The following is a 25,852-nucleotide window of genomic DNA, read 5'->3' as shown; positions in this document are numbered from 1 at the left end:
TGTTCAAAGAGCAACATGTTGAGGTGCAATTGTAACACTACACTCCCATAAAAAATAAGTAGAGTTTGAATTTATTTTGTCTCCAATTTGTAGAATTTGTTGGGGAATTCATGCATTCATGCCCTGTCAAATTCTGGGAGTGGACTAAAAGGCCAAGACACATGCACCCTCTACAACACAGAAACAATCAAAAAACATTACATTGGGTCATTAGCAACCGAATAAAGATATTTTCTTGACGTTAATGGTGCAATGGATGACATCAAATGCAATCAGATCGATTACTGTATTTTTTGGACTATAAGTCGCGTTTTTTTCATAGTTTGGGTGGGGGGGCGACTTATACTCAGGAGCGACTTATATGTGAAAATATTCACACATTTTTACTTGATCATTAACACATTACTGACTATAGTTGATCACTTCACATGTTATTTTCACTTTAAACCGCATGAGGGCGCACTATGGCTGTGGAATAATTGGAGCCTCACTGACAATGTTCCATTCACTGACTTCTGGAGTCAGGAGATTTTATGATTTGGAGGGACACAGATGGTTCGATAAACTTGTTATGTATTCATCCATCCATTTTCTGTACCGCTTTGTCCCCACGGGGGTCGCGGGCGTGCTGGAGCCTATCTCAGCTGTCATCGGGCAGCAGGCGGGGGACACCGTGAACTGGTTGCCAGCCAATCGCAGGGCACACAGAGATCAACAACCATCGGCACTCGCACTCACACCATTGGGGCAATATGGAGTGCTCAATCGGCCTACCAAGCATGTTTTTTGGGATGTGGGAGGAAACCGGTGTACCCGGAGAAAACCCACGCGGACACGGGGAGAACATGCAAACTCCACACAGGAGGTAGAATCAAACCCGCACCCTCCTAACTGTGAGGCAGATGTGCTACCCAGCGCGCCACCGAGCCGCCCCACTTGTTATATATGTTATAGTTATTTGACATATAGTTTATTTAGAGTAGAAACGTCTATGTTGTTAGACTTCAGTAGTTTCCGATTGTCTAGCAAGGCTGCGAAGGCCTTGAAAAACTCAAAAAAACCCTACCAGGGGAAAAATGAGAAACCTTGAGAAGGGACCACAGATGGAAGGATCCCCCTTTCAGGATCAGCTTGGGTGTCACCTAACCACCTCCCCAGCTGGGGAGGGGTGGGGGAAGTGGGGTCGGGGAGAGGGAGCAAAAACAAACTCCAGCCGAATCGACCACTACAGGTTAATTAAAGGCCATATCATAGAGATATGTCTTTAAATGTGTCTTAAATGTTTCTACTGAGGTAGCAGTTCTAATATCCATTGGCAGGGCATTCCAGAGCTCTGGAGCCCAAATAGAAAATGTTCTAGCCCCTGCAGACATTTTCTTGGCCCTCGGTGTCACTAAAAGACTAGCGTTTTGCGAACGAAGGTTACGAGACGGAACGTAAACAACAACTAAGTCGACGAGATATGAAGGCGCTAAGCCATGCAATGATTTATAGGTTAATAGAAGAACCTTGAAGTCACATCTTAAATGGACCGGGAGCCAGTGTAAGTTGGCTAATATTGGGGTAATGTGATCAAATTTTCTTTGTCCGTGAGAGCAGCCTTGCAGCAGCATTTTGTACTAACTGTAGACTTTTGATAATGGACTTGGGAAGACCAGCGAATAATGCATTACAGTAGTCCAGGCGCGACGTGATAAATGCATGTATAATAATTTCCGCATCACCGGTCGAGAGGATTGGGCAAATTTTAGCAAGGTTACGAAGGTGAAAAAATGCTTTTCTGGTTATATTCTTAATGTGCTTTTGAAAGGAGAGCGTTTGGTCAAATATTACCCTGAGATTAGTTTCAGTATCACTGTGAGTGATAGTACGGTTATCTATAGTTATGGTGGTTTCCTTAAATAAAAGTTGATAACGAGCTGGACCAATTATCAACATCTCAGTTTTATCTGGGTTCAGACGAAGGAAGTTGAGAGACATCCATTGCTTGATCTCCGCAAGGCATGCCTCAAGATTACAACAGTCCCGCGGATCTGTCATTGATAACGGCATATATAATTGGGTGTCATCCGCGTAACATTGAAAACTAATATTATATTTACGTGTCCCCAAGCGGAATCATATAAATATTAAATAGAATTGGTCCTAGTACCGATCCCTGTGGGACACCACACGTAACTTTATAGAGCTCAGAGGACGCATTGCCATGGACCACTCGGTGCGTCCTGTCTGATAGATACGAATGAAACCAGCCTAGTGCTGACCCCGAAATACCAACACAACCTTTAAGACGCTCTAATAAAATATCGAAGTCTACAGTGTCAAAGGCAGCACTAAGATCGAGTAGACCTGTTGTTTGTTTAGCCGCACTAACTAATTGTGTAAGCCTTTCGAGGGACACGCTTTTAAAATTTTAGAGGGTTATTCCATGATCGGCGGTCCCGACTGAGCGATCGGAATGGTCATCTTGATCTCATCCCTAATGGATTCAATCTTTCGAGCAAAGAATTTCATGAACTCGGCAGCCGAGTGAAAGGAGCTGTCGGGGGTCAGCTGGCGTAGTGTTAGCTTTGCCACTGTATCAAATAGGTATTTAGGATTGGTTTTATTGAGATTAATGACTTGCGAAAAATAACAAGTTTTTGCTAAGATAAGCGCATCTTTATATTTCAGGAGGCTGTCGCGCCATGCCTGATGGAAAACCTCAAGTTTGGTTAAACGCCATTTGCGCTCATGCTTTCTACTTAATTGCTTAAGCCACTGGTGTCAAACTCAAGGCTCGGGGGCCAGATACGGCCCGCCACATCATTTTATGTGGCCCGCAAAGACAAATTGTGCATCAAATTCGTGTGTCATTACTTGGATTGCAAATTGTCTTCACTTTTAATATCTTTTTTTTATATATATTTGACCAGTTTCTACTAGTCTGATTTGAAAACGAGTTATTTGTCAGTTTGTTTTGTAGCTTTTACTGTATATAATGTATATAATATATATACATTTATTTGGGTTAACAGTCATAATGGCCCTCTGAAAGAAGCTATGACTACAATGCGGCCCGCAAAAAAAATGAGTTTGACATCCCTGGCTTAAGCGAACGTGTTTCTGTGAACCACGGAGTAGGCAATCTACGGCGAGTTTTCAGACGTAGCGGCGCCACAGAGTCGATGGCATTTAACAATGTAGCATTGAATTCATTTGTAAGATTATCAATAAAGCCGGTATATGGGGGAAATACAGCAGTTGCTGGTGGCAGTAGCTCAGATAGCGCAGTTGCAGTCATGGAGTTAATAGTACGGCTGCTATAATTCTGATTGCTCTCTTGTCTTTGACTAAGAACTAAAATTTCAAATTTCATTAAGTAGTGATCAGACAAAACAGTAGTGTATGGCAGTACTGTTATATTAGAGGTTGCCAGTCCTTGGGATAATACCAAATCTAAGGTATTACCATTCTTATGCGTTGCTACCTGTACGGCTTGCGTAAAACCAAAATTATCAATTAGAGTCTGAAACGCCGAAGTAAGTGGCTCTGACGGTAAATTCATGTGGATGTTAAAATCGCCCATGATTATTACATTATCCGCATTTGTCACTAGATCAGCCACGAATTCTGAAAATTCATCCAGGAAGCCAGAGTAAGCCCCAGGTGGACGGTAAATAACAGCAAGATAAAATGACGGTAAAGCGGTGGATCGGACAGAACTTCAAATATTTTAAATACATTAATCGAACGAGGCGTAAATCTAAGATCGGAATTTGAGATGAGGGCAACAACCCCACCCTTTTCTCGAGGACGCGCCACATGCGAGCTCACAAAATTTGGAGGCGAGGCCTCATTAAGCGGTAGCAGTTCATTAGGTTTTAACCAGGTCTCGCAAAGACCAAATATATTTAGATTATGTTCTGTGATGAGGTCATTAACGAGAACTGCTTTCGTATGAAGCGATCTAATATTCATAAAACCAAGTTTAAGTGTAATCGGTTGATCAGGGTTTGTATTTATCAAAGGATTTTTAAACTAAATGAAAGTAAGATTGTGTTCTCTAGGCTTGACATCACCTCTCAATTGTTTATTAGCGCGGTGGGACAATACGACCGTAGGAATTTGATAGTAAATATTTGGTACACACGTAATATTATCTGAAACAGGCACCATATCATCAGCTATACCGTTACCGTATAACTGTTCTAATACCCAACATTTTTGGACTGTTGAGATCCACTAAATGGATACTTTTGTCTTGTGTAGGAATAAAAGGAAGCTCTGTTATTTTGCTGCCTATGAAAGCCAAGATGCATTTCAACTTTGAACCTGTATTAAAGAAGCAATCAATGCTTTTTTGTGAGGAGGGCTGAAGCGGCGAACGGGCAAGGCTGCGCTTGTCGGGTGTGGATAGCCGGATGGCAAGCCAGGGGAAGGAGCTGGTGGCCGGACTTCGCACTGGTGAGGACTCGACGTGGCGGACGGGTGATCTCTAAGGAGAGCAACAGCGGACTGACAAAGTAGCACTTGCACAGACAGGAACAGAACCGAATCATAAAGAAACGGGGAGTCGAGCTTACAAGGACCGGTGTGCACAGAGACATCACGAGACAAGCTGACAAGTATTGTCGCGCTGGCCGTGCTAATATAGCGCTCCCAATGAGCCCGGGACAGGTGACAGTGATCCTGGTGATTAGGGGATGTGGCTGGATGACACCGGCATGTGACAGAACCCCCCCCCCCCCACACACACACACACACAAGGGACGGCTACCAGGAACAGCCCACCCCAACACCGAACGGGCGGGCGAAGGAATCAATACACCCTCAATGCATCCGAATTGGCAGCCGACGTCGAAGCGGTAGATGCGGGCGCAAGAGGCGGCGAGGCCGGGGCGCGGTGCAGCGACGGACCTTCCCCACAGGCCACCCCCCTCCGGCACGGACGCCTTGCCGGAGGCTCGGCTGGTGGAACTCCGCGACGAGTGAGAGGTCGAAAATCCAGCGGCTCGGCACCCAGGAACGGTGTGAATCATCATACCCCTCCCAATCGACGAGGTACTGGAGCTTGCGGCCACGACGCCGCAACCGGAGCAAGGAGCGGACGGTGTAAGCCGGCTCTCCCTCGACGAGCCGGGGCGGCGGAGGAGCAGACGCCGCAGCCAAAGGGCTCTCAAACACGGGTCTCACCCGAGAGACGTAGAACGTGGGAAGATTCCGTGCGCAGCGGCAGATCCCGCGACGAGAGCCACACTCTCTGTTCCACGCCGTATGACGGAGCTGGCGTCCGACGCTTGTTGGCCTGGCGAGCATAGCTGGAGACAGAGTGGAGGAGAGAGACCCGAAACCTCGCCCAGGCCCGATGACAGGGGAGGACACAACTGAGGGCCGACGGACACATCGCGCTCTGCTTCTGGTGGGTGAACAAGGGCGGTTGATAACCAAATACACAATGAAAGGGTGACAAACCTGAGGCTGAGCTGGGAAGGGCATTGTGGGCATACTTCACCTAGGGAAGCTGTTTGGCCCACCTGCGCTGATCTCCAGCAGCCATGCACCGGAGAGCCTTGCCCAGCTCCTGGTTCAGGCGGGAGAGAATTGCGGGCCACGGTCCAACACAATGTCCTGAGGGATGCCGTGGTGCCGAACAATCTCCTGCAGCAGAATAGACACTGTTTGCTTTGCCGACAGGAGTTTGGGCAGGGGAATAAAATGGGCCATTTTGCTGAACTGGTCCACGACTGTGAGGACCACAGTGTTCCCTCCAAGGACGGAAGCCCCGTGATGAAGTCGACCGACAGATGAGACCAGGGTCACCGGGGAACGGGCAGAGGCTGGAGCAACCCGGCCGGTGGCTGATTAGATGACTTACAGCAATTACAGGTAGGGCAGGCCCAGACATAATCGCGCGTGTCCTCCCTCCATTTGGACCACCAGAACTGCTGAGCCACCATGAACCTTGGACGGGCAGTCCCGGGATGCCAGGCAAGGCGGGAGTCGTGTGCCTATTGAAGGACAGATGACCGTTGGTCCTCGGGGACAAACAGGTGGCCCTCTGGGCAGTTGCTGGGACTAGGTTGATCGCGCGCCGCACCCTCCACCTGACGCTCAATCTCTCACGACAGGGCCGCCACCTGAACAGAGCTCGGAAAGATAGTGGGAATCGGATCCTCCACCTCCTCCCCGCCAGGGAACCTGTGCGACAAGGCGTCCGCCTTCGCGTTGCGGGAGGCCGGTCTGTATGAGAGCGAGAACTCAAACCGGTTAAAAAAAAAAAAGGCCCACTGAGCTTGCCTGGCGTTCAGTCTCTTGGATGATGTCAAGTATTCCAGGTTCCGGTGGTCCGTCCAGACGATGAACGGCGTGGTGACACCCTCCAACCAGTGCCTCCACTCCTCCAGAGCCAGCTTGACTGCCAGGAGTTCCCGATTGCCGATGTCATAATTTCGTTCTGCGGACGACAGGCGGCGGGAAAAGAAAGCGCATGGGTGGAGGCGATCATCCTCATGGCCCTAGTCTGTCCATTTGTACGGGGAGGCGGGGCTGGTAAGAGCGGTGAGGGGTGCCGCCACGGTGCTGTAGTTGCGGATTAAGTAGCGGTAGAAGTTCGCAAATCCCAAGAATTGTTGTACCCGCTTGCGCGTTTCCGGAACTGGCCAAGACGCGACTGCCCTCACCTTTTCGGGGTCCATCTCAACGGATCCCTCTCACACCACGTAGCCGAGAAACTTGACAGAAGACGTGTGGAATTTGCACTTCTCCGCCTTAACGTACAGGGAATTCTCAAGGAGACGGCGTAGCACCGCCCAGACATGTTTGATGTGTTCAGAGAGGGAGGAGGAGAAGATGAGAATGTCATCCAGGTAAACGAACACGAACTTATTTAACATGTCTCGCAGAACATCGTTGATCAGGGCTTGGAAGACTGCTGGGGCATTGGTGAGCCCAAATGGAACCGCCAGGTATTCATAGTGCCCTCTAGGAGTGTTGAGGGCCGTCTTCCATTCGTATCCCTCCCGGATGCGTACCAGGTGAAGATACAGCTTTATGACTATGGTGGCACCTTGCAGGCTTTCGAAGGCGGAGGAGAGGAGAGGAGAGGAGAGGAGAGGGATAGGGTTTTTTCACGGGGATCTCGTTTATTCCCCGGTAATCAATGCACGGGCGGAGCATCCCATCCTTCTTCCCCACAAAGAAAAATCCTGCTCCTGTGGGTGATGAGGATGGCCAAATGATACCGGCAGCCAGAGAGTCCTGGATGTACTCCTCCATGGCTTTACGCTCAGGGCCAGACAGGGAGTGCACGCGACCCTTGGGAGGTGAGGTGCCAGGTAGCAGGTCGATTGCGCAATCGTACGACCGGTGTGGGGGAAGAGAAGTCGCCTTGGCTTTGCTGAAAACGTCCTTGAGTTCAAGGTACTGTGTCAGGACGTTGGAAATGTCCAGGTTAGGGCAGGGAATGGGCCTTTTGAGCGGGTCGGGAGCTCCTCTTAGGCATAAGCGATGGCATCACTTGCTTCACTGCCAAACGCCTCCAACCCCCCGGTCGAGCACCGGGTTGTGCAGCCGCAGCCAGGAAAGCCCCAAGATGAGCCACTGGCTCTGGGAGAGACAGGACAAAAAACTGAATCGTCTCATGGTGATTGCCTGAGAGAAGTAACCTGACTGGCTCCGTGATGGAAGTCACCTCGCCAAGTCACCCAGTCAATAGCATGAGCGGGGATTGACGCATGATGCTAGGAAAAACCAGAATTGCTGGATAGAATTGGATTCTGCCCCAAGGCTGGACTGGAGGCCTCTTTCTATCTGTTATGTAATGTTATTACTGAAATTAACTATTTTTTGTTGTTGCCAGAACCATTTCAGTGGGATGGGCAGGGTGACACAAACACTTACTGAGGAGTGATCATATGATGGGACATAGGTACTTAGACACACTTGTAAACTTTGTGAGGATACGGATTTTTAGCTATTGATCTGACTCCAAATCGCGATCAACACTTAACACAAGTTGCTATGTCCCAATCCACACACTGGCGCACCTAACAATTTTGCGAGTTCGTTCTGTCAAAGAGAAGACCAGTAGATCAATCAGACCAAATTTACCAATTGTTTATTCCTAACAAAGCGCACTAATACAGGCCTGGGTCTCGGGTCCCTCACACTAAAACTCGTGCACTTTTGTGACCACCAAAAGACGACACATTCTTCCGGGTTGCCCAGTTTTAAAGAAACACAATATGAATATTAAAACATGCAAAACATTGTGTGATGATTGGTCGATGGCCATCTCCTCCCCGTCGAGGTGTCATCACTCTGGTCAGGGGGTTGGTTTTTTTTCCTCTCGAACCCCAACCACCTGGACGTGGTGTTGTTCTTTGTTCTCGTTCCTCACCGACCTTGAAGTGTTATCGTCCGGTACTCCCTTCGTCCCGTACCGTCCCGTACTCCCTTCGTCTGGTACTCCCTTCCTGGGCCTGTTCCACAACACTTTGAAGAAGACAAGTTCATGCAGTGTGCCTGCACATTCCTCACCCCACCAATCCACACAAGCACTCCAATACTAGATATTATATTGATATGATTATGAGTTTAACACAACCTCAAAAAATATGTTTGCAAACTTCTGAAAGCACATTTCCCTTTAACTTAGAGTTGAGAAACTTTGAGGTTATCTTCTCCGTATAGTGTACATGGTAGAGAGGTAATTGTTTATCATACCTTTAACACTTAGGGTTTCATCAAATAAAATGCGGTATCTTTCATTCTCAACACACTCGTAATACAACCAGGAAAATTAAAAGCAACAATTGACGGAGCTTCATTTAATACATACTGTATTTTTGTTTGCTGTATTCTCTCAGTAATACAAAAGAAACACAATACAATTCTTCAAAATTTTACATGTTCTTGATTAAGCGGCACGGTGGGGGCACTGGTTAGCACATTGGCCTCACAGGTCAAAGGTGCAGGGATTCGATTTTGACTCTGGCTTTCCTTTGTGGATTTTGAATGTTCTCCCCCATTCCTGACTGGGTACTCCTCCGGGTACCTTGATTTACTTCCACTTTCCAAAGAAATGGATGGTAGGCCAATTGATCACTCCAAATTGTCTGTAGGTGTGAGTATTAATGGTTGGTTGTTTGTGTGCCCTGCAATTGGCTTGCGATCGGTTCAGTAAGGATTAGCGGCTCGGGTGACACATTTGAAAACAGAATGACATTTAATTGCATATTCATTTAATAAACGAAACATTTAATTAGTTTGTGACATTTCAAATGCTTCATGGCGTATTAATTTATTTATTTATTTATTTATTTATTTATTTATTTATTTATTTATTTATGTTGGCACTTTCGGTCCTCCATCGGATTTGAGCATCCTCTTGTCCACTCCCCCGCCTCTCTTTACCTTGTATTCCAGCTGTGCACGCCTCCTCCCTTGCTATTGGACTGGAGGATTAGCGAGGGTTCGTCAGACGGCTTTGCATCGTCTCGCATAGCTTGACTTGCTGGCTGCTCAGCCACCGATGAGCACTCTCTTGAGTAGCAATCAAATCAAATAGGATTTCCTGGTATTTCGACTGTGAAATTAAGGTAGGTCGGGCAAGCCAAAATTGAAACATGTCTGGTGCGAGAGTCGCGAAAGCAGAGTAGGACTTCTGACTCTTCATCTCTGGGTCTTTCGTCTGCGTGCCTCGGACAGAGGAGAAAGAGGAACTAAAGGAGCCCACCGAAGGAGGGATGTCGCGATGCTGTGCACCAGAAGGACTAAAACTTTGGTGTCAACATGCGTGGTTCTGAGTGGCATGACCAACATTTTATGTCTACTTTACGTCGGCTGGATTACCAACCATGTGGCGAACAGCGGTCCTAAAGTTGCGGAGATGAGCGGCGAGGCGGAGAGAAAGTTAGAAGAGGACAGCAAAGGAGAGACCCTGAGGATAATAGAGAGGCTGGACAAACTGGAGAGCGTCGTCAATGAACACATCAAAGGTCAGCACATACAGCTCGGGGATGTTGTGCTCACAGTTTGAGTTCATTATCGAGCAGAATGAGAGTGCCCCCAGCAGCCTCACACATTTAGGCTTAATGAAACATGATATATACTTAGAACAGCACGAACTAAACACCCCCATGGGTAGATTGGCAATGACGTTTATGGAAAGGATTAGTCACATTTCAGCGAATGCTATATCCAAAACAGTTTCCATTGGTTGTAAAGGTTTTTAAAAAATGTTCTTTAACACTCAAAACCATTGTCACAGTTGTCACAGTTGTTACAATTTCATTCACCTTCCGAACTGCTTCTCAAGAGGCTCGCAGGCGTGCTGGAGCGTATCCCCGCTGACTTCGGGCTATCTATATATCCAACTATATACAAACAAGTTAAGTGAAATATAGAAAAGAAAAACACACACACACATACATTATACGTATATATATATATATATATATATATATATATATATATATATATATATATATATATATATATATATATATATATATATATATATATGCATATAGTACATATACATATAGTCATGTCATTAAAACAACAATGTACATTGTTTATGAATATAACGGTAAAAATTGGGGATCTACTGTTGTGCCACAATTTGACAAGACTCTTCTTGATGATGACATAAACTCAAAATAGCGACTTTTTATGAAAAGAAAACACAACATGTACGTTGAAGGCATGCGACTGCCAGCTCCCGACAAAGAAATCAATATATACGGCAGGGGTCACTAACTATATTTGTCAAAGGGCTAGCATTTTACACGGCCGTGTTCATGGGGTGTCAGACACACAAATTAAAAAATAAATAACAATTATATTATGACATATTATTTGATGTTCATTGTTAATGTATTTTTTCCATTTCATAACAAAAAGGAAGGCATTTTTAGTTTTTATGAGTCAGGCTCCTATCACCTTGCTGTTTTCCGTTGTTTTGGTATGGAACACATGATATATATTTTTTTATGCTCATGATCACAGAATCCATTTGTGGGCCGGATTGGAGGGTTCAGCAGACTGGATTTGGCCCGTGGGCTGCCAGCTATAATCTTGACATACGAGTCCTGCAACTGCGAAAGCCTTGATTCTGAAATGACACTTGTGGCTTGTATCATAGCTGCATGTCTGATGTTTGTTTTAACCCATCCCACATCAAAATTGCTCAAGAATTCAAGAATTCAGTTACGTATAATGAACAAATGAGACAAATTCAAATACTAGCTGTTGTGTGTGCATGATCTCAGCAACGCGCTTCTACGTAGAAAACTAACCCATCCAGTTTTTTTGCGAGGACTATTTATTACTTTTTTGCAACACTAAAGTGTGCAATAACTAACCAAGAATCGAGACATTGCAATTTCAAGCAGTATAGAAAATGGACGGACGGATGGATAGTTTAGGTAAACAATCTGGGGGAAAAACATCATTGAAATAAAACAGCTGCAATGTGTCTGCTTAATATACAGTGGAGCCTCACTTTTCGAACGTCCCAGTTCTCGAACTAATCAGTATTCGAACAAAAAATTCAAGATTTCTTTTGCTTCGGATGTCGGACGAAATTTAGCTGTCGAACCTTGCGAGATGAGCCAAGAGGACCCGCATGCCAACTGCCTCCGTTCATTATTACACTCGTTAATCTGAGGATTGCATCAACTCTAATCATGCCTCCAAAGGAAGCAAGTGGGAGCAGTAAAGCCACCCTAAAACACAAAGATGCTCCTAAAGCAATGCGACAGTGAGCGCCCGTCGCGCTGCGGTTGCGCGATCGGACCAAATTAAGCTCCCTGCGCGCTGAGGTCCACTTAAATTTTGGAAAGGTCATCAGGACTTTAAAAATATTTTCTAAATTTCAGCGACGGCTCTTTCACAATAATGCGACCAGCGGGGTGCAGTTGCGCGGTCGGCGACGCGCTACGGTTGCGCGTTCGACAGTGCGCTGCAGTTGCGCGATCGGACAAAAATGTGCAAATGAAAAAAATGCTTATAAAAGACGTTTTTTCTTGCCTGGAACGGTTTAATTTTTTTTCCATTATTTGTAATGGGAACACATGATTCGGAATTCAAACGATTCACTTCTCGGACAGCCTTCTGGAACGGATTGTGGTCGAAAACCGAGACTCCACTGTATTTTCAAATTAAATACTATCTGGCTTTCTAAAAGGTTTTGAGCATTGTATGGTGACAATAAAGTGCCATATACATCATCTGCAAGTACTAGGGCAATTTTTATTTATTTTCCTGAAAAGACAGCCCCTCATGGAAATGACGAATTAAATTGTTAGGCATATGCTGATGTCACGAGTGGGCATTATGAAAAATAGTGTCTGTTTATTCTTTTCAGCACAAAGATCATGTCCGTATAACCGAATATCCAATGATCAATCTTTATCAAAGACAATTTTTTTTAAAAACAATTAAAACCAAAAACTAGCAGAACAAAAATAAATCTCTAATAACCCCATGCAATATGTTGCTATCAAATCAACCATTTCACTCTATAAAATATTAATCTTGCACTTGTATTTCTCTTGCATATTAGGTTTGAATGCTCCTTGAAATTACACAGCTGTTTCACTTTCTTTTAATTGGTCAGGTAGACCATTCCACAACCTCACTCTCAGGACCAATATGCACATGCTTTTACATTTTACATTTTACTTTTATTGTACATTTTAAAATTCAATGCCCCTCATTGCGCCCATGTCTGTCATTAAAAATCTTTTTGGGATGCGAGACAGTGATAATTTATGTCTTGCTTTATTTGCACCATTTTAACTTCGGAAATTTTAATATCACTGTTTTTAGAAACAGATCATTGATGTTTTCAATGTTCACAAATCTAATAGCTCTTGTATGCATAGTGAATAATGGTTGTTGTGTATTGCTCCTGAGTTACCCTCCACTCCCCCACAAAACAAGAATAAATGAGAAATGGACGGAAATTGACTTGGGACGTTGTGAGTCCATAGGGGGAATACTTTGAAGACCTCCTCAATTCCTCCGACATCGCCTTCCATTGTCGAAGCAGGACCTGTGGACTCTAAGGTGGGCTCTCCCATCTCTGGGGTCGAAGCCACTGAGGTTGTTAAAAAGCTGAGGTCCGCCTGGAGTTCTTAAAGGCTCTGGATGTTGTGGGGCTGTCCTGGCTGACACGCCTCTGCAACATTGCGTGGACATGGGGGACGGTGCCTCTGGATTGGCCGACTGGGGGTGGTGGTTCCCTTCTTTAAGAAGGGGGACCGGAGGGTGTGCTAACTACAGAGGAAACACACTCCTCAGCCTCCCTGGTAAGGTCTATTCAGGGGTGCTGGAGAGGAGGGTCCGTCGGGAGGTAGAATCTTTGATTCAGGAAAAGCAGTGTGGTTTTCTTCCTGGCCATGGAACAGTGGACCGGCGCTATACCCTTGTCAGGATCCTCGAGGGTGCATTGGAGTTTGTTCATGTGTTTTGTAGACCTGGAGAAGGTGTTTGACCGTGTCTATTGGGAAGTTCTGTGGGGGTGCTTCGGGAGTACGGGGTATCAAACCCACTAATAAGCGCGGTTCGGTCTCTGTATCATCAATGCTAGAGTTTGGTCCGCATTAATGGCAGATTTGTTCCTAGTCGGGGTTGGACTTCGCCAAGGTTGCCCTTTGTCTTCTATTCTGTTCTTAACTTTTATGGACATAATTTCTAGGCGCCACTGAGGCATTGACGGTGTTTAGTTTGGTGACCTGAGCATCGCATCTCTGCTTTTTGAAGATGATGTGGTGCTGTTGGCTTCTTCAAGCCATGATCTCCAACTCTCACTGGAGTCGTTCGCAGCCGAGTGTGAAGCGGTCGGGATGAGGGTCAGCACCTCCAAATCCGAGTCCATGGTCCTCAGTCGGAAAAGGGTGGAAAATGTTGTTTGCAGTAATGTAGATTATTTTTATCTAAAATTTGAAATGAAAGTGGGTTCTGCACCAATATGGATACAAAGGACAATGAAGGTGAAATAAACGTGTAACCCTACATTCCAAAAACATGCATCTAAGGTTAACTGAAGACGGTAAATAGCCCAAGACTGTGAATGTGTGCATGAATGGTTATTTGTCTGTACAGGATGCACCCTGTGATTGATTGACTGGTTAACAGTCCACGGTGTACCCCACCTCTGGCTCAAATCGGCAGGGATGGGTACCAGCTCATCCTTGGCTCTAAAATGATTGCAAACAAATGTTCAGATCAATGAGAAAAATAACCTATTCTAAGGTTGAACCTTTATAGCAGATGAGAAATGATTCATCTATCCATTTTCAATGCTACTTATCTTCACTAGGATAACAGGTGAGCTGCAGTCTATCCCAGCAGATTTTGGGTATACTCATCAGACTGGTTGCCAGCCAATTGGCAAAAAACGAGTCAAATAATCAATGTTACATTTTAGGGTAGTCACAAGAACGGATACTTCCGGTACTAATTTGGTACAAACACGCAAAAAATATGTCAATACTTGCTTTTTGTGGTACCGTCAGAACCGAATATTTAACTTTTCTCATGGCAAGCTGTGTCGATTCTTGCCAGAACTGAAGGGGGCAGTCAACGGCGCTGAAAAAGAAGCGCTGTCTTTCATAACAATGGCTTCAACGAGTGGGAGTGTAAATCCAACACGCCGGCTTGTTGAGAAGGCAGGTTGCTCAAAGAGTCGTGTGTGGAAATATTTTGCATTCAAGGCGGATGCAAGCGAAGCAATTATGGATTTGTCCATTTACTCACTGTTGTGCCACGTTACGTTCTAAATACGTAAACCCGAATATGCCTACGCGCCATCATTTCGGTATGGGTTAGCTGGGGCGATAAGGTTACCAGATGTATTTAATGTCAAATACATAGAAAAAAGTGCGCAGACAAAGGCTCAAATATGCAAAATTACGTTTGGGCACATATTGAGGGTGTATGCGCAAGCTTTCTTGGCTATAGCAGATGGATTAGTGATTTTGAAAGTACCGTAATTTTCGGACTATAAATCGCGGTTTTTGTCATAGTTTGGGTGGTGGGGCGACTTTTACTCAGGAGCGACTTATATGTGATTTTTTTCACTTGTTTTGTTAAATAAAGAGCCGTTTACCAAACCCACGTCTTTGCTTGTACTTTGTTAACGCTACAATATAGTTATATACTAGATCTCTTTGTTGACATAAAGAACGATGAATTTGATCAATGGATTTAATGATTTGGAGTGACACAGATGGTTTGATAAGATTGTTGTAATATGATAGTTATTTGAAATATACTTTATATATCGTTATATGGGTCTGTGGAGGGACGGCTCGGTGGGGCAGTGGGTAGCACGTCCGCCTCACAGTTAGGAGGGTGCGGGTACGATTCCACCTCCGGCCCTCCCTGTGTGGAGTTTTCATGTTCTCCCCGTGTCCGCGTGGGTTTTCTCCGGGCACTCTGGTTTCCTCCCACATCCCAAAAACATGCTTAATAGGCCGATTGAGCACTCCAAATTGTCCCTAGGTGTGAGTGCGAGTGCGAATGGTTGTTCGTCTCTGTGTGCCCTGCGATTGGTTGGCAACCAGTTCAGGGTGTCCCCCGCCTACTGCCCGATGACGGCTGGGATAGGCTCCAGCACGCCCGCGACCCCCGTGGGGACTAAGCGGTTCAGAAAATGGATGGATGGGTCTGTGGAATAATTAGAACTGCAATTTACAACGGGTCCGACGTCAGCATATGCGGCATAGTTTACATAAAGCATGATCGATGGATTTAATGAATTGGAGTGACACAGATGTTTTGATAAACGTGTTATTTATGTAATACTTGCTTGAATAACTCTGAATGTTACGTCAGGCCCGTTCTCAGCTCCTCGTTTGTGTATATGTCACGTTAGCATACCGTATCGTTTAGCCTGTTGTTACTGGTTCATGTCTGTTTTTGGTGTTGGATTTTGACAAATAAATTTGCCCCAAAAGTGCAACTTATACTTCGGTGCGACTTATATATGTTTTTTTTTCACTTTATTGTGCATTTTATGGCTGGTGCGATTTATACTCCGGAGCGATTTATAGTGCGAAAATTACGGTAAGTGGATTCTGTTTCTGTTATTCACCGTGGTACCGAATTAGTATCTATCGAGAATCGTGGAAAATCATAGGTATTGGTACTGACTACTGAAATCCTGGTATCGTGACAACCCTATTACCTTTACTACTGTTAATCTGACACCTGGGACTGGGATTGTATTGCTCAGAGAAGTTCCACTTTATGGAAGAGAGCCCAGGTTTTGCCCCTGTATTTACAAGCTGAGTACCTGACAAGATTGTCACGCAAGCTGAAACTAAATTGCAAACAAGATGTTACTTTGAGGTACACGATTTAGAGGACAAATCCATTCATCCATTTTCGACACCATTTATCCAGTTCAGGGTCACAGGCGGTGCTGGAGCCTCTCCCAGCAAAAGGCAGACTACACCCTGAACTGGTCGCGAGCCAGTTGCACGGCACATATCGCGACAAAAATACAGCACACCCACATGCACACCACCACTGAGCAGGAAATGATCCCACACAAAGGAACATGATAAAAATCCCAAAATTTAGTCGGAGTGTTGTATTAGATTTCATTAGCTTGTGTGACGAGCTTATCTAGTGAGATATAATATTGCCAATCAAAGCATTTTTATCTGTGTTGCACAAAACTGGTTTCATCTTTGAAAATAGATTAGTGGCGAGTGATGTATTGTGAATAGTCGAATGAAGTGCTCACTGCAGTAAATTTTGAGTAGTGTTGACTGTTTGACTAAAATAACTATAACATGGGAAGTCTACAGTATGATATGTTCAAAATTGACTGTCTGTCTGTCTCTCTGTCCATTTCGGCTAGATTAAATGGACGAACTGACATAAATATAAATCACCTTTATTGTATTGGCCTCCATCAGATGCGGCTTATTTGAGAGATTGTTGTGTTTACATCTTTACATGAAGCTGGTTCAACAGACCTTTCTAGTGAGGAGATCAGGTGGTTATTATTGTTATGCCCAGCATACAGAGCAAGGTACCACAAAGTCTTCTTACAAATTGGTGGCCACTAGAGTATGCGCAAGCTGCCGCTTGTTATCTGTGTTGTTATTCGTCATTAGCAAGTCACCTGTTTCCTCACACGGTAGATACAATTTTACACATAGTTGTACTAAGTTCATTCTGTTTCCTTTTTTCAATCACTTTTTTGGTTCTTTTATCACAAACAGGGTATTCTGGTTGTCTTACCTGACATGTTTCGGCATGAACTTCCGCCACACAGACAACGGAGACATAAAAATAAAAGTACACAGAAAACCCACACACACCGACCAATACCTCCTCTGGACATCGGAACATCCCACCATACATAAACTGTCAGTAGTCAGAACACTATACGAACGAACAACAATAATCACGGACCCGGAGGACAGAACACAGGAAGAAAAGCACATACAAAACGCACTCAAGAAATGTCAGTATCCACAATGGGCAATAACTAAAGGTGCAGAACAGGTTAAGAACAAAAAACACACAACACAGGGGGAAAGAAAAAAGAAAACACAGAGACAAGAACCCAGCGGTATGGTGACGTTGCCGTATGTCAAAGGCATTACGGAACGCATCAAAAGGGCCATGAAAAAATATAACATAAACACACCTATCAAACCACACACAACACTCCGTCAGATACTGGTTCACCCAAAAGACAGAATCAACCCGGAAAATAAATGCAACTCCATATACGAGATACCATGCAAATCATGTAATAAATCATACATCGGGGAGACAGGGAGAAATTTCATCACCAGGAAAATGGAACACAAAAAGGAGTGTGAGAAGGAGACAGCAATAAGACAAACAAGAGCAATAAAACAGCAAGCAGAACAGGAACACTACAAGTCAGCCATCACCGACCACTGTAAAAGAGAAAACCACATCATGGACTGGGAAAAGGCCAGAGTCATCCGCACCGAAGAAAATAAACATCAGCGTTGGATCAGGGAGGCCATTGAGATCCGTAAACGAGGCCCGAGGACCATCAACAGAGACGAGGGAGCCTACATGCTCTCTACCACCTGGAGCAGCATTTTGGAGAGGTGAAGGAACAGCAGAGGGCGTGACTCACCTGTCAAATCTGACAGGTGAGTCACGCCTTCATTCTTCGATCAGCTGATAACAGCGTCACGATTACAACAGTGACACTCTGATGAAGGCGGAAGTTCATGCCGAAACATGTCAGGTAAGACAACCAGAATACCCTGTTTGTGATAAAAGAACCAAAAAAGTAATTTTACACACATATTTATTAGTCTGAAGTCTCATACTGAAGCAGTTGGTTGTGGATGTGTAGCTTCATTAGAATCAATGGTGCCCCCTATAATTCTTTTCATGAATAAGACTTAATAGATGGATGTCTGATCTATTCCCTCGCTTGTTTTGATTACATCAGAAATGGCAAGTATTAAAAACGATCAATAGCAAGATCAATGGGGATAACCAGCAGATTCATTAATCTTCTTAACGTTACCAAGAACATTTTCCAATACAGGGCAATGTGTTTCTGAATGTTGTCATATGCCTGTTTCACCATTTTTTTCTGTCCTAAGTGAAGACAAGATGGTATTCATGACTCATTTGAATGGGCTATTTGTAAAAGCATAAGTGACCCATTTGCGTGATTTCTTTTTGTCTGACTCTTAAAAGTACAGCTATAAATCCCGAGTGGTTTACAAACAATTCTTCAATGTTTAAAGCTGGATGTGCCAAATGTTTTGACAATATTTGCACACCCTTCCAAGAAAGTGCCTTTGCCAGTAATGGTTTTTGTCACTTAGAAATTTAATTCCAGGAGTTCTAGTCACCACTCCTTTTTTATTTCATGTTTTAATCCTCCTCTTCTGCAATGAACATGTGTGAGCCAACCTTAGTTAAGAAGTGGGCGTCAAATTTACAGTAGTTTAGATACAACTATTACTTATTATGTAGTATTCAATTAACAATTAGCCTTTAGGTTTCATGCAGTCTTCCCGCATCTACTCACGCAAATGTGCCCTTTGATAAGAGCTCTTCTGCCAGACTGAGTATGAGTTTACGTAACAAATTCATGGAGTATGTGTTTGTGGTGCTAGAAATAGTCGTTTTTCTTTTTGTTATAATAAGATGGATAATTTTGGAATGTAAATACTGTATTTGTAGGTATTAATCTTATTTGACCTTTATCACAGCCTTGTTCATTCGTGTTCAATTTATGTTTATCAATAGAACGCATCAACATGCATCTTGGTAGTATAAATGATAAATTCTCTCAAACCGTGATCTAAGACTTGCCTTTTGTTTTTAATAATATAAAGACAATGCAAGTTTTGCAAAACGGTAGCTTAACTGATATACCATATTTTCCGGACTATAAGGCGCACCTAAAAACCAAAAATTTTCTCAAAAGCCGATAGTGTGTCTTATAGTCTGGTGCGCCTTATATATGGACCAAATTCCTAAATTTAAACTGGCCCGAAGCATTGTGTCATGAAATCAATCATAAGTGGCCCGCTGAAGACTATAAATCATGAATCAAAAAGACTATGGATCATTATTTTGTGATTATAAAGTAAATTGTTGCATCTGAAGTTGAAATATAAAAGATAAAATGGAGAATGATTTGATTTGGATTAAAAATCTGACATGATGCAATAATGGTGCGCCTAATAGTCCGATGCGCCTTATACAAGGACAAAGTTTTAAAATAGGCCATTCATTGAAGATCCTTATAGTCCGGTGCGCCTTATAGTCCGGAAAATACGGTAATCTTTTTTTCGTGTGGTTTAAATAGTCAACCATTATCAACTGTAAGCACTTGCTTGCTGTTAAAAAAAAAAACTCTGTATGTCATAACAATGATGGCTAATGAACATTATTTTACTACATTTAAAACTGACTATGAGAAAATTTATATTGTTTTTTTTTGCAGTGAAGAGCTAAATGATAAGTAACAGCTTACTTACATTTCATACTGGGGATGCTCTGTTTGAAACAACCACGTTCACTTCACCTTCTCTAGTAAGAACACATCAGGAGCCCACAAACTTGTAGTCACGCATTTTTGTTGTTGGGCTGTTGAAAGGCTGGTCATTATCAGAGTAAACAGCATGCATTAACAGTCTGATGTTTTTTTTTAACCATGTCTGCCATTTTATTCTCATGTGGTTCCTACATTTTATGACAAAAAGCTTTGTTCAAATCAAACTAGTCTTACTCAGCACCAAATTGCACATACTGATTGTAACATACCTATTAGGGATGCGTACAGAAACCCGGTACTAAACTGGCCCCGGGCCGGAATTATTATAGACGGGCGTATTGATAAGTTCCACTCTTGAAGTGGTCTTGAAATGCTCAAATTTATTTACAGTTTACTTAGGCTTTATGAACGTTATTTTGCACCTTTTACCTCTGTGATCTCATTTCCAATTAGGAATAAATTCCATATATCAGTCTGATGAGAATTTTACTATCAGAGGTGAGCCTTCTCACCCCACTGAAACGTTGTGCACGAGAGGCATGAGCCAGTCGAGCTTCCTGTGGACGTGTCAGAAATGTATACTTGATGTTCACCAGTTTTTATTACAATGTTATTTCTCAATTATACCATACTATACAATTGGTAACTTATTAAAACAATTCAGTATTCATTAATTTATATAAAAAATAAAAAGAAGACATTGAGCCTCATTCACTAACAAATGTGTTGGATTGTTTGTATAATAGGGCTGAATGATTATGGAAAAATTAAAATTTTTCCCCAAAAAATTGTAAAATTAAATTTTTTTTATTTCAAGGTCCCTTCCTCATGTATTACTAAACAATTAACCTTTATTACAACACACAATATCAAGTCTGTTATGCATAACAGAATACTAAGGCAAAGGTAAGCAAAGCATTAATTGATGTGAAAGATAGTTTATGTACTTTTTACGACAATTTCGACTTTCTTAATATTATGAGGTGCAGTTTGTTAAACATTCACCGTGACAATATAATTCTGTCACCCAAGTGTGATTTAAGCATAATTATTAAAGTGCAGATTACAACAATAATGCAAACAAATCAGTAGGTTTACCCACTTCCTAAATATCACTTTGTTTAATGAAACGTGATAGAGTATATAAACATAAACTGCAGGCTTTTATCACTGAGCTTCACATATACGTATATCAATAAATAACAATCCAGTGTTTTACCACTCCATACACATCGACAGACACTTCACACATACGACATACATACTTCCAACATACAATAGCAACCAAAACATCAACAAATACATAACATGAAAGGTTAACTATGAAAGGTGGGAAATTCAACCATGTTAGATGGCTGAAAAGTAGCCCTTTGTCAAATCGTGTTCATGTTATGATCCATCCATCCATCCATTTTCTGAACCGCTTAGTCCCCACGGGGGTCGCGGGCGTGCTGGAGCCTATCCCAGTCGTCATCGGGCAGTAGGCGGGGGACACCCTGAACTGGTTGCCAACCAATCGCAGGGCACACAGAGACGAACAACCATTCGCACTCGCACTCACACCTAGGGACAATTTGAATGCTCAATCAGCCTATCAAGCATGTCTTTGGGATGTGGGAGGAAACCGGAGTGCCCGGAGAAAACCCACGCGGACACGGGGAGAACACGCAAACTCCACACAGGGAGGGCCGGAGGTGGAATCGAACCCGCACCCTCCTAACTGTGAGGCGGACGTGCTACCCACTGCCCCACCGAGCCGCCTTCATGTTATGAATGTATCGTAATTTTTTTGGACTATAAATCGCGTTTTTTTTCATAGTTTGGGTGGGGGGGGCGACTTATACTCAGGAGCGACTTATCTGTGAATTTTTTCACAAATTTTCAAAATTCAAAAATCCGCGATGTAGTGAAACCGCGATAAACGAACCGTGATGTAGCAAGGGATTACTGTCATTTGAAATGCAAGTCACGTCAGTGGCGCGGCGGTTGTTTACATAAGGACAAAGGATTCGATCACGGGATGAGAAAGATGACGAAGGGCCCCACGTTTGAAGGATTTAATGATTTGGAGTGACACAAGGTTTGAAAAACGTATTTATGTTATACTTATTTGATATATTTTATTTCGTGTAGCAACTTGTATATGTTTTTATCGTTACAGTTCAGTAGTTGTTGGGTCGTTGAACACTTGTTTTGTTAAATAAAGAGCCGTTTACCAAACCCACGTCTTTCCTGGTACTTTGTTAACGCTACAATATAGTTATATACTAGATCTGTGCGGCGCGCGCGCGGCATTGTTGACATAAAGGACGAGGAATTTGATCGATGGATTTAATGATTAGGAGTGACACAGATGGTATGATAATATTGTTGTTATATAAACCCATGTCTTTCCTGGTACTTCGTTAACGCTACAATATAGTTAGATACTAGATCTGTGCGGCGCACGCGCAGCGTTGTTGACATACCCCGGATCAGCTTGTTTCTGCTTACGACACTGGACTACAAACTCTGCTAAACTCCTTTGCCCCCCTCAAAACCCGAACTGTTTCTTTCCCCCACTCTGCTCCCTGGCTCTCCCCTCATCTACGTCAACTGAAAGGCAAAGGACGACAGCTGGAGCGGCTTTCTCGCAAAACTGGACTCACGATTCATAAACTGTTGTACCATACTCACATAATGCAATATAAGGCTGCAATTTCCTCCGCAAAATCACACTATTTTGCGGAGAAAATTGCAGCTGGTGCAGGAAACACCAGAGTCCTGTTTTCCATAATTAATAATTCAACCCGCCCCCGTGACTCCCTCCCCCCACACTTCTACTCTACGCTTGGCACTCAGCATTAAGGGTTGGAATTGGGGGGTTAGATCACCAAATGGTCCCGAGCGCGGCACCGCTGCTGCTCACTGCTCCCCTCTCCCCCAGGAGATGGATCAAAATCAGTTAAATGCAGAGGACAAATTTCACCACACCCAGATGTGTGTGTGACGATGATCATTGGGACTTTAACTTTAAAATCATTCACATCTCACCCCTCCCCCGTGTCCTCTGGTGTTCCCCAGGGTTCTGTCCTTGGTCCCCTCCTATTTATCATTTATCTCCTCCCACTTGGTCAGATTTTCCGTAAACATAACATTAATTTTCACTGTTACGCGGACCACACCCAGCTCTACGTCGCTTCAAAACCCCCTTCCAGCCTCACACCCTCCTCCCTCAGTGCGTGCCTTCAAGAAATAAAATCCTGGTTCACCTCAAACTTCCTTAAACTAAACAGCGACAAAACTGAGGTAGTCCTCATAGGTTTCAAAGCTTCTCTCAACAAACAACCCTGTTTTACTCTCACCATTGACACCTCCTCGGTTTCCCCTTCCCCTCAGGCAAAGAGTCTGGGTGTTGTCCTTGATTGCACTATCCGTTCTGCTTATTTTCACCTCTGTAACATTAATCACCTCCGTTCATCACTCACCCCATCCAGTGGTGCTATCCTAGTCCACTCTCTTGTCACCTCTCGCTTAGATTATTCCAACTCCATCCTTTTTGGTCTCCCTCAAAAACTCCTCCATAAATTGCAACTGGTCCAGAATGCTACTGCTCGCATTGTCACTGGAACCCCTGTCTACCATCATATCACTCCCATTCTACACCAACTCCCCATAAAACAGCGCATTGATTATAAAATTCTCCTCCACACATTCAAGGCTATCCATAACCTTGCTCCTCCATACCTGTCAGACCTCCTTCATGTACACATTCCTACCCGGTCTGTCAGGTCTGCCTCCAGTATCACCCTCACTGTCCCCTCATTTCATCTGTCAACTATGGGGGCCAGAGCCTTCAGTTACTCTGCCTCTCGCCTCTGGAATTCCCTCCCCCCGGACACCAGAAACATTGACTCCATCGAACTGTTCAAATCTCACCTCAAAACCCACCTGTTTAGGCAGGCATTTGTCTAATTTTATCACTCCGCTGCAGATGTTTCTTTGCTTTTAGACTTCTTTTCTTTTAATTGTGTCTATTTTATGCGACCTTGAGTGCCATGAAAGGCGCCATACAAATAAAATGTATTATTATTATTATTATTATTATTATTATTATAATAAACGACGAAGAATTTGATCGATGGATTTAATGATTTTGAGTGACACAGATGGTTTGATATTGTTGTAATATGATAGTTATTTGAAATATACTTTATACATCGTTATATGGGCCTGTGGAATAATTAGAAATGTAACTTACAACGGGTCCGACGTCAGCATATGCGGTGCATACGCGGCATTGTTTACATAAAGCAAGATCGATGGACACAGATGGTTTGACAAACGTGTTATTTATGTAATACTTACTTGAATAACTCTGAATGTTACGTCAGGCCCGTTCTCAGCTCCTCGTTTGTGTATATGTCACATTAGCATACCGTATCGTTTAGCCTGTTGTTGCTGGTTCATGTCTGTTTTTGGTGTTGGATTTTGACAAATAAATTTGCCCCAAAAGTGCGACTTATACTCCGGTGCGACTTATATATATATTTTTTCACTTTATTGTGCATTTTATGGCTGGTGTGACTTATACTTCGGAGCGACTTATAGTCGGAAAATTACGGTATATGAATTTCCCTGTGTTCTAATGAAAGACTCTCCTTCAATGAAGGAACTGTCGTCCTCCTGTTTTTTCTCCAATTAATTAACATTATGTTTTATTTTGTGTTTCATTTCTTCATATTTATGTTTTTGCTTTTATTTCTACATTGCAGTGTATTTCTGACCACACAGTAATCATAAAAGGTTAGTAGGAATTAGTTTTGGGGCTGGAACGAATTCACTGCATTTTTACTCATTTCAATGGGAATTATTCCTCTGTTTGTCAACATTTCAACAACGTGTCGGGGAATTGATTAAATGTATTAACGAAAGGTTCCACTGTATTTTAGGATTATTTACCCATAAATTATTTACTTGTCTGCGATTGGCTGGCAACCAGTTCAGGGTGTCCCCCGCCTGCTGCCTGATGACGGCTGGGATAGGCTCCAGCACGTCCGCGACCCCCGTGGGGACAAAGCGGTTCAGAAAATGGATGGATGGATGATTTACTTGTAGGTCAAATGAGCCCTCCACTCTTGCTTTAGCTTCACTTGCGAATTAATCTATTTTGACTTTTGATTTTGACTTTGAGATGTTGGGCAGCTGATTCTGATGCTCAATTGATTCTCATTCCTGCAAGAGGATTTTTGTTTCCAAAAAGTCTTGATATGTTGGCCTGTCAAGTGGAACACGGTCAAATTCGGGTATTTACTTAGAATAGCTCAGTTTTGTTTAGTGTATGTAATTGGACTGGCTAATGCTGCAGGGCTCCATGCAGGCCTTAATTCTCAGTTTGAGCTTTGCCGAGATGTGACAGACAATTAGAAGAGGGTATTGGGTTACAGTGGTTCGTCTTCTCCTTCTTGTAAACAGCTTCTACAATTCCCTTTGTCTTATAATGTCATCTTATTTTTAGCAGTTACTTTATGAGTCAGTGTGAGTTAATCCAGGTTGACAGTCAGTTGAAAAGAAGCAGCGTTTAGGATGGAGGGTGAATTATCATGCTTGTCTTTTGTTGTGTAACATGGTTACATGGTGTCCTCAAAAGTGCATGGCAATGATTGAATATTTGATTTGGTTAGGATTGCCCATCATAAATCCTACTTACATTATTTATATGAGTACTCAGTGTGACATCACTCCACTCTAAGAATTAGAAGAAAATAGAAAAAGAAAATAAATATTGATGTAGGAGAACCCTAAGTGGTGCATGCGCTCCCTTGCGTCCATTTGCTAGTTCACATTGATAACATT

The 25,852-nt window shown here is 43.4% G+C and overlaps 1 protein-coding gene across 2 annotated transcripts in view; it reads left to right on the top strand.

Annotated features, from left to right (window-relative positions):
- Positions 1–9,396: 9,396 nt before the first annotated feature.
- Positions 9,397–25,852, top strand: part of galnt18a (UDP-N-acetyl-alpha-D-galactosamine:polypeptide N-acetylgalactosaminyltransferase 18a) — a 131,811-nt gene continuing 115,355 nt past the window's right edge. For both annotated transcript variants that reach the window (XM_085915050.1, XM_085915049.1), the window contains exons 1-2: positions 9,397–9,581; positions 9,691–9,980. In XM_085915050.1, coding sequence (XP_085771176.1) covers positions 9,737–9,980 — 244 coding nt within the window. In that variant the 5' untranslated portion in view covers positions 9,397–9,581; positions 9,691–9,736. The remainder of the gene's footprint in view (positions 9,582–9,690; positions 9,981–25,852) is intronic.

This window comes from Syngnathus leptorhynchus, chromosome 6 (assembly GCF_054491065.1).
Source record: "Syngnathus leptorhynchus isolate UIUO chromosome 6, UIUO_Slep, whole genome shotgun sequence".
NCBI classification, from domain to species: Eukaryota; Metazoa; Chordata; class Actinopteri; order Syngnathiformes; family Syngnathidae; genus Syngnathus; species Syngnathus leptorhynchus.
Note: the sequence above shows the minus strand (reverse complement) of the source record. Positions and strands in the feature narration are given on the sequence as shown.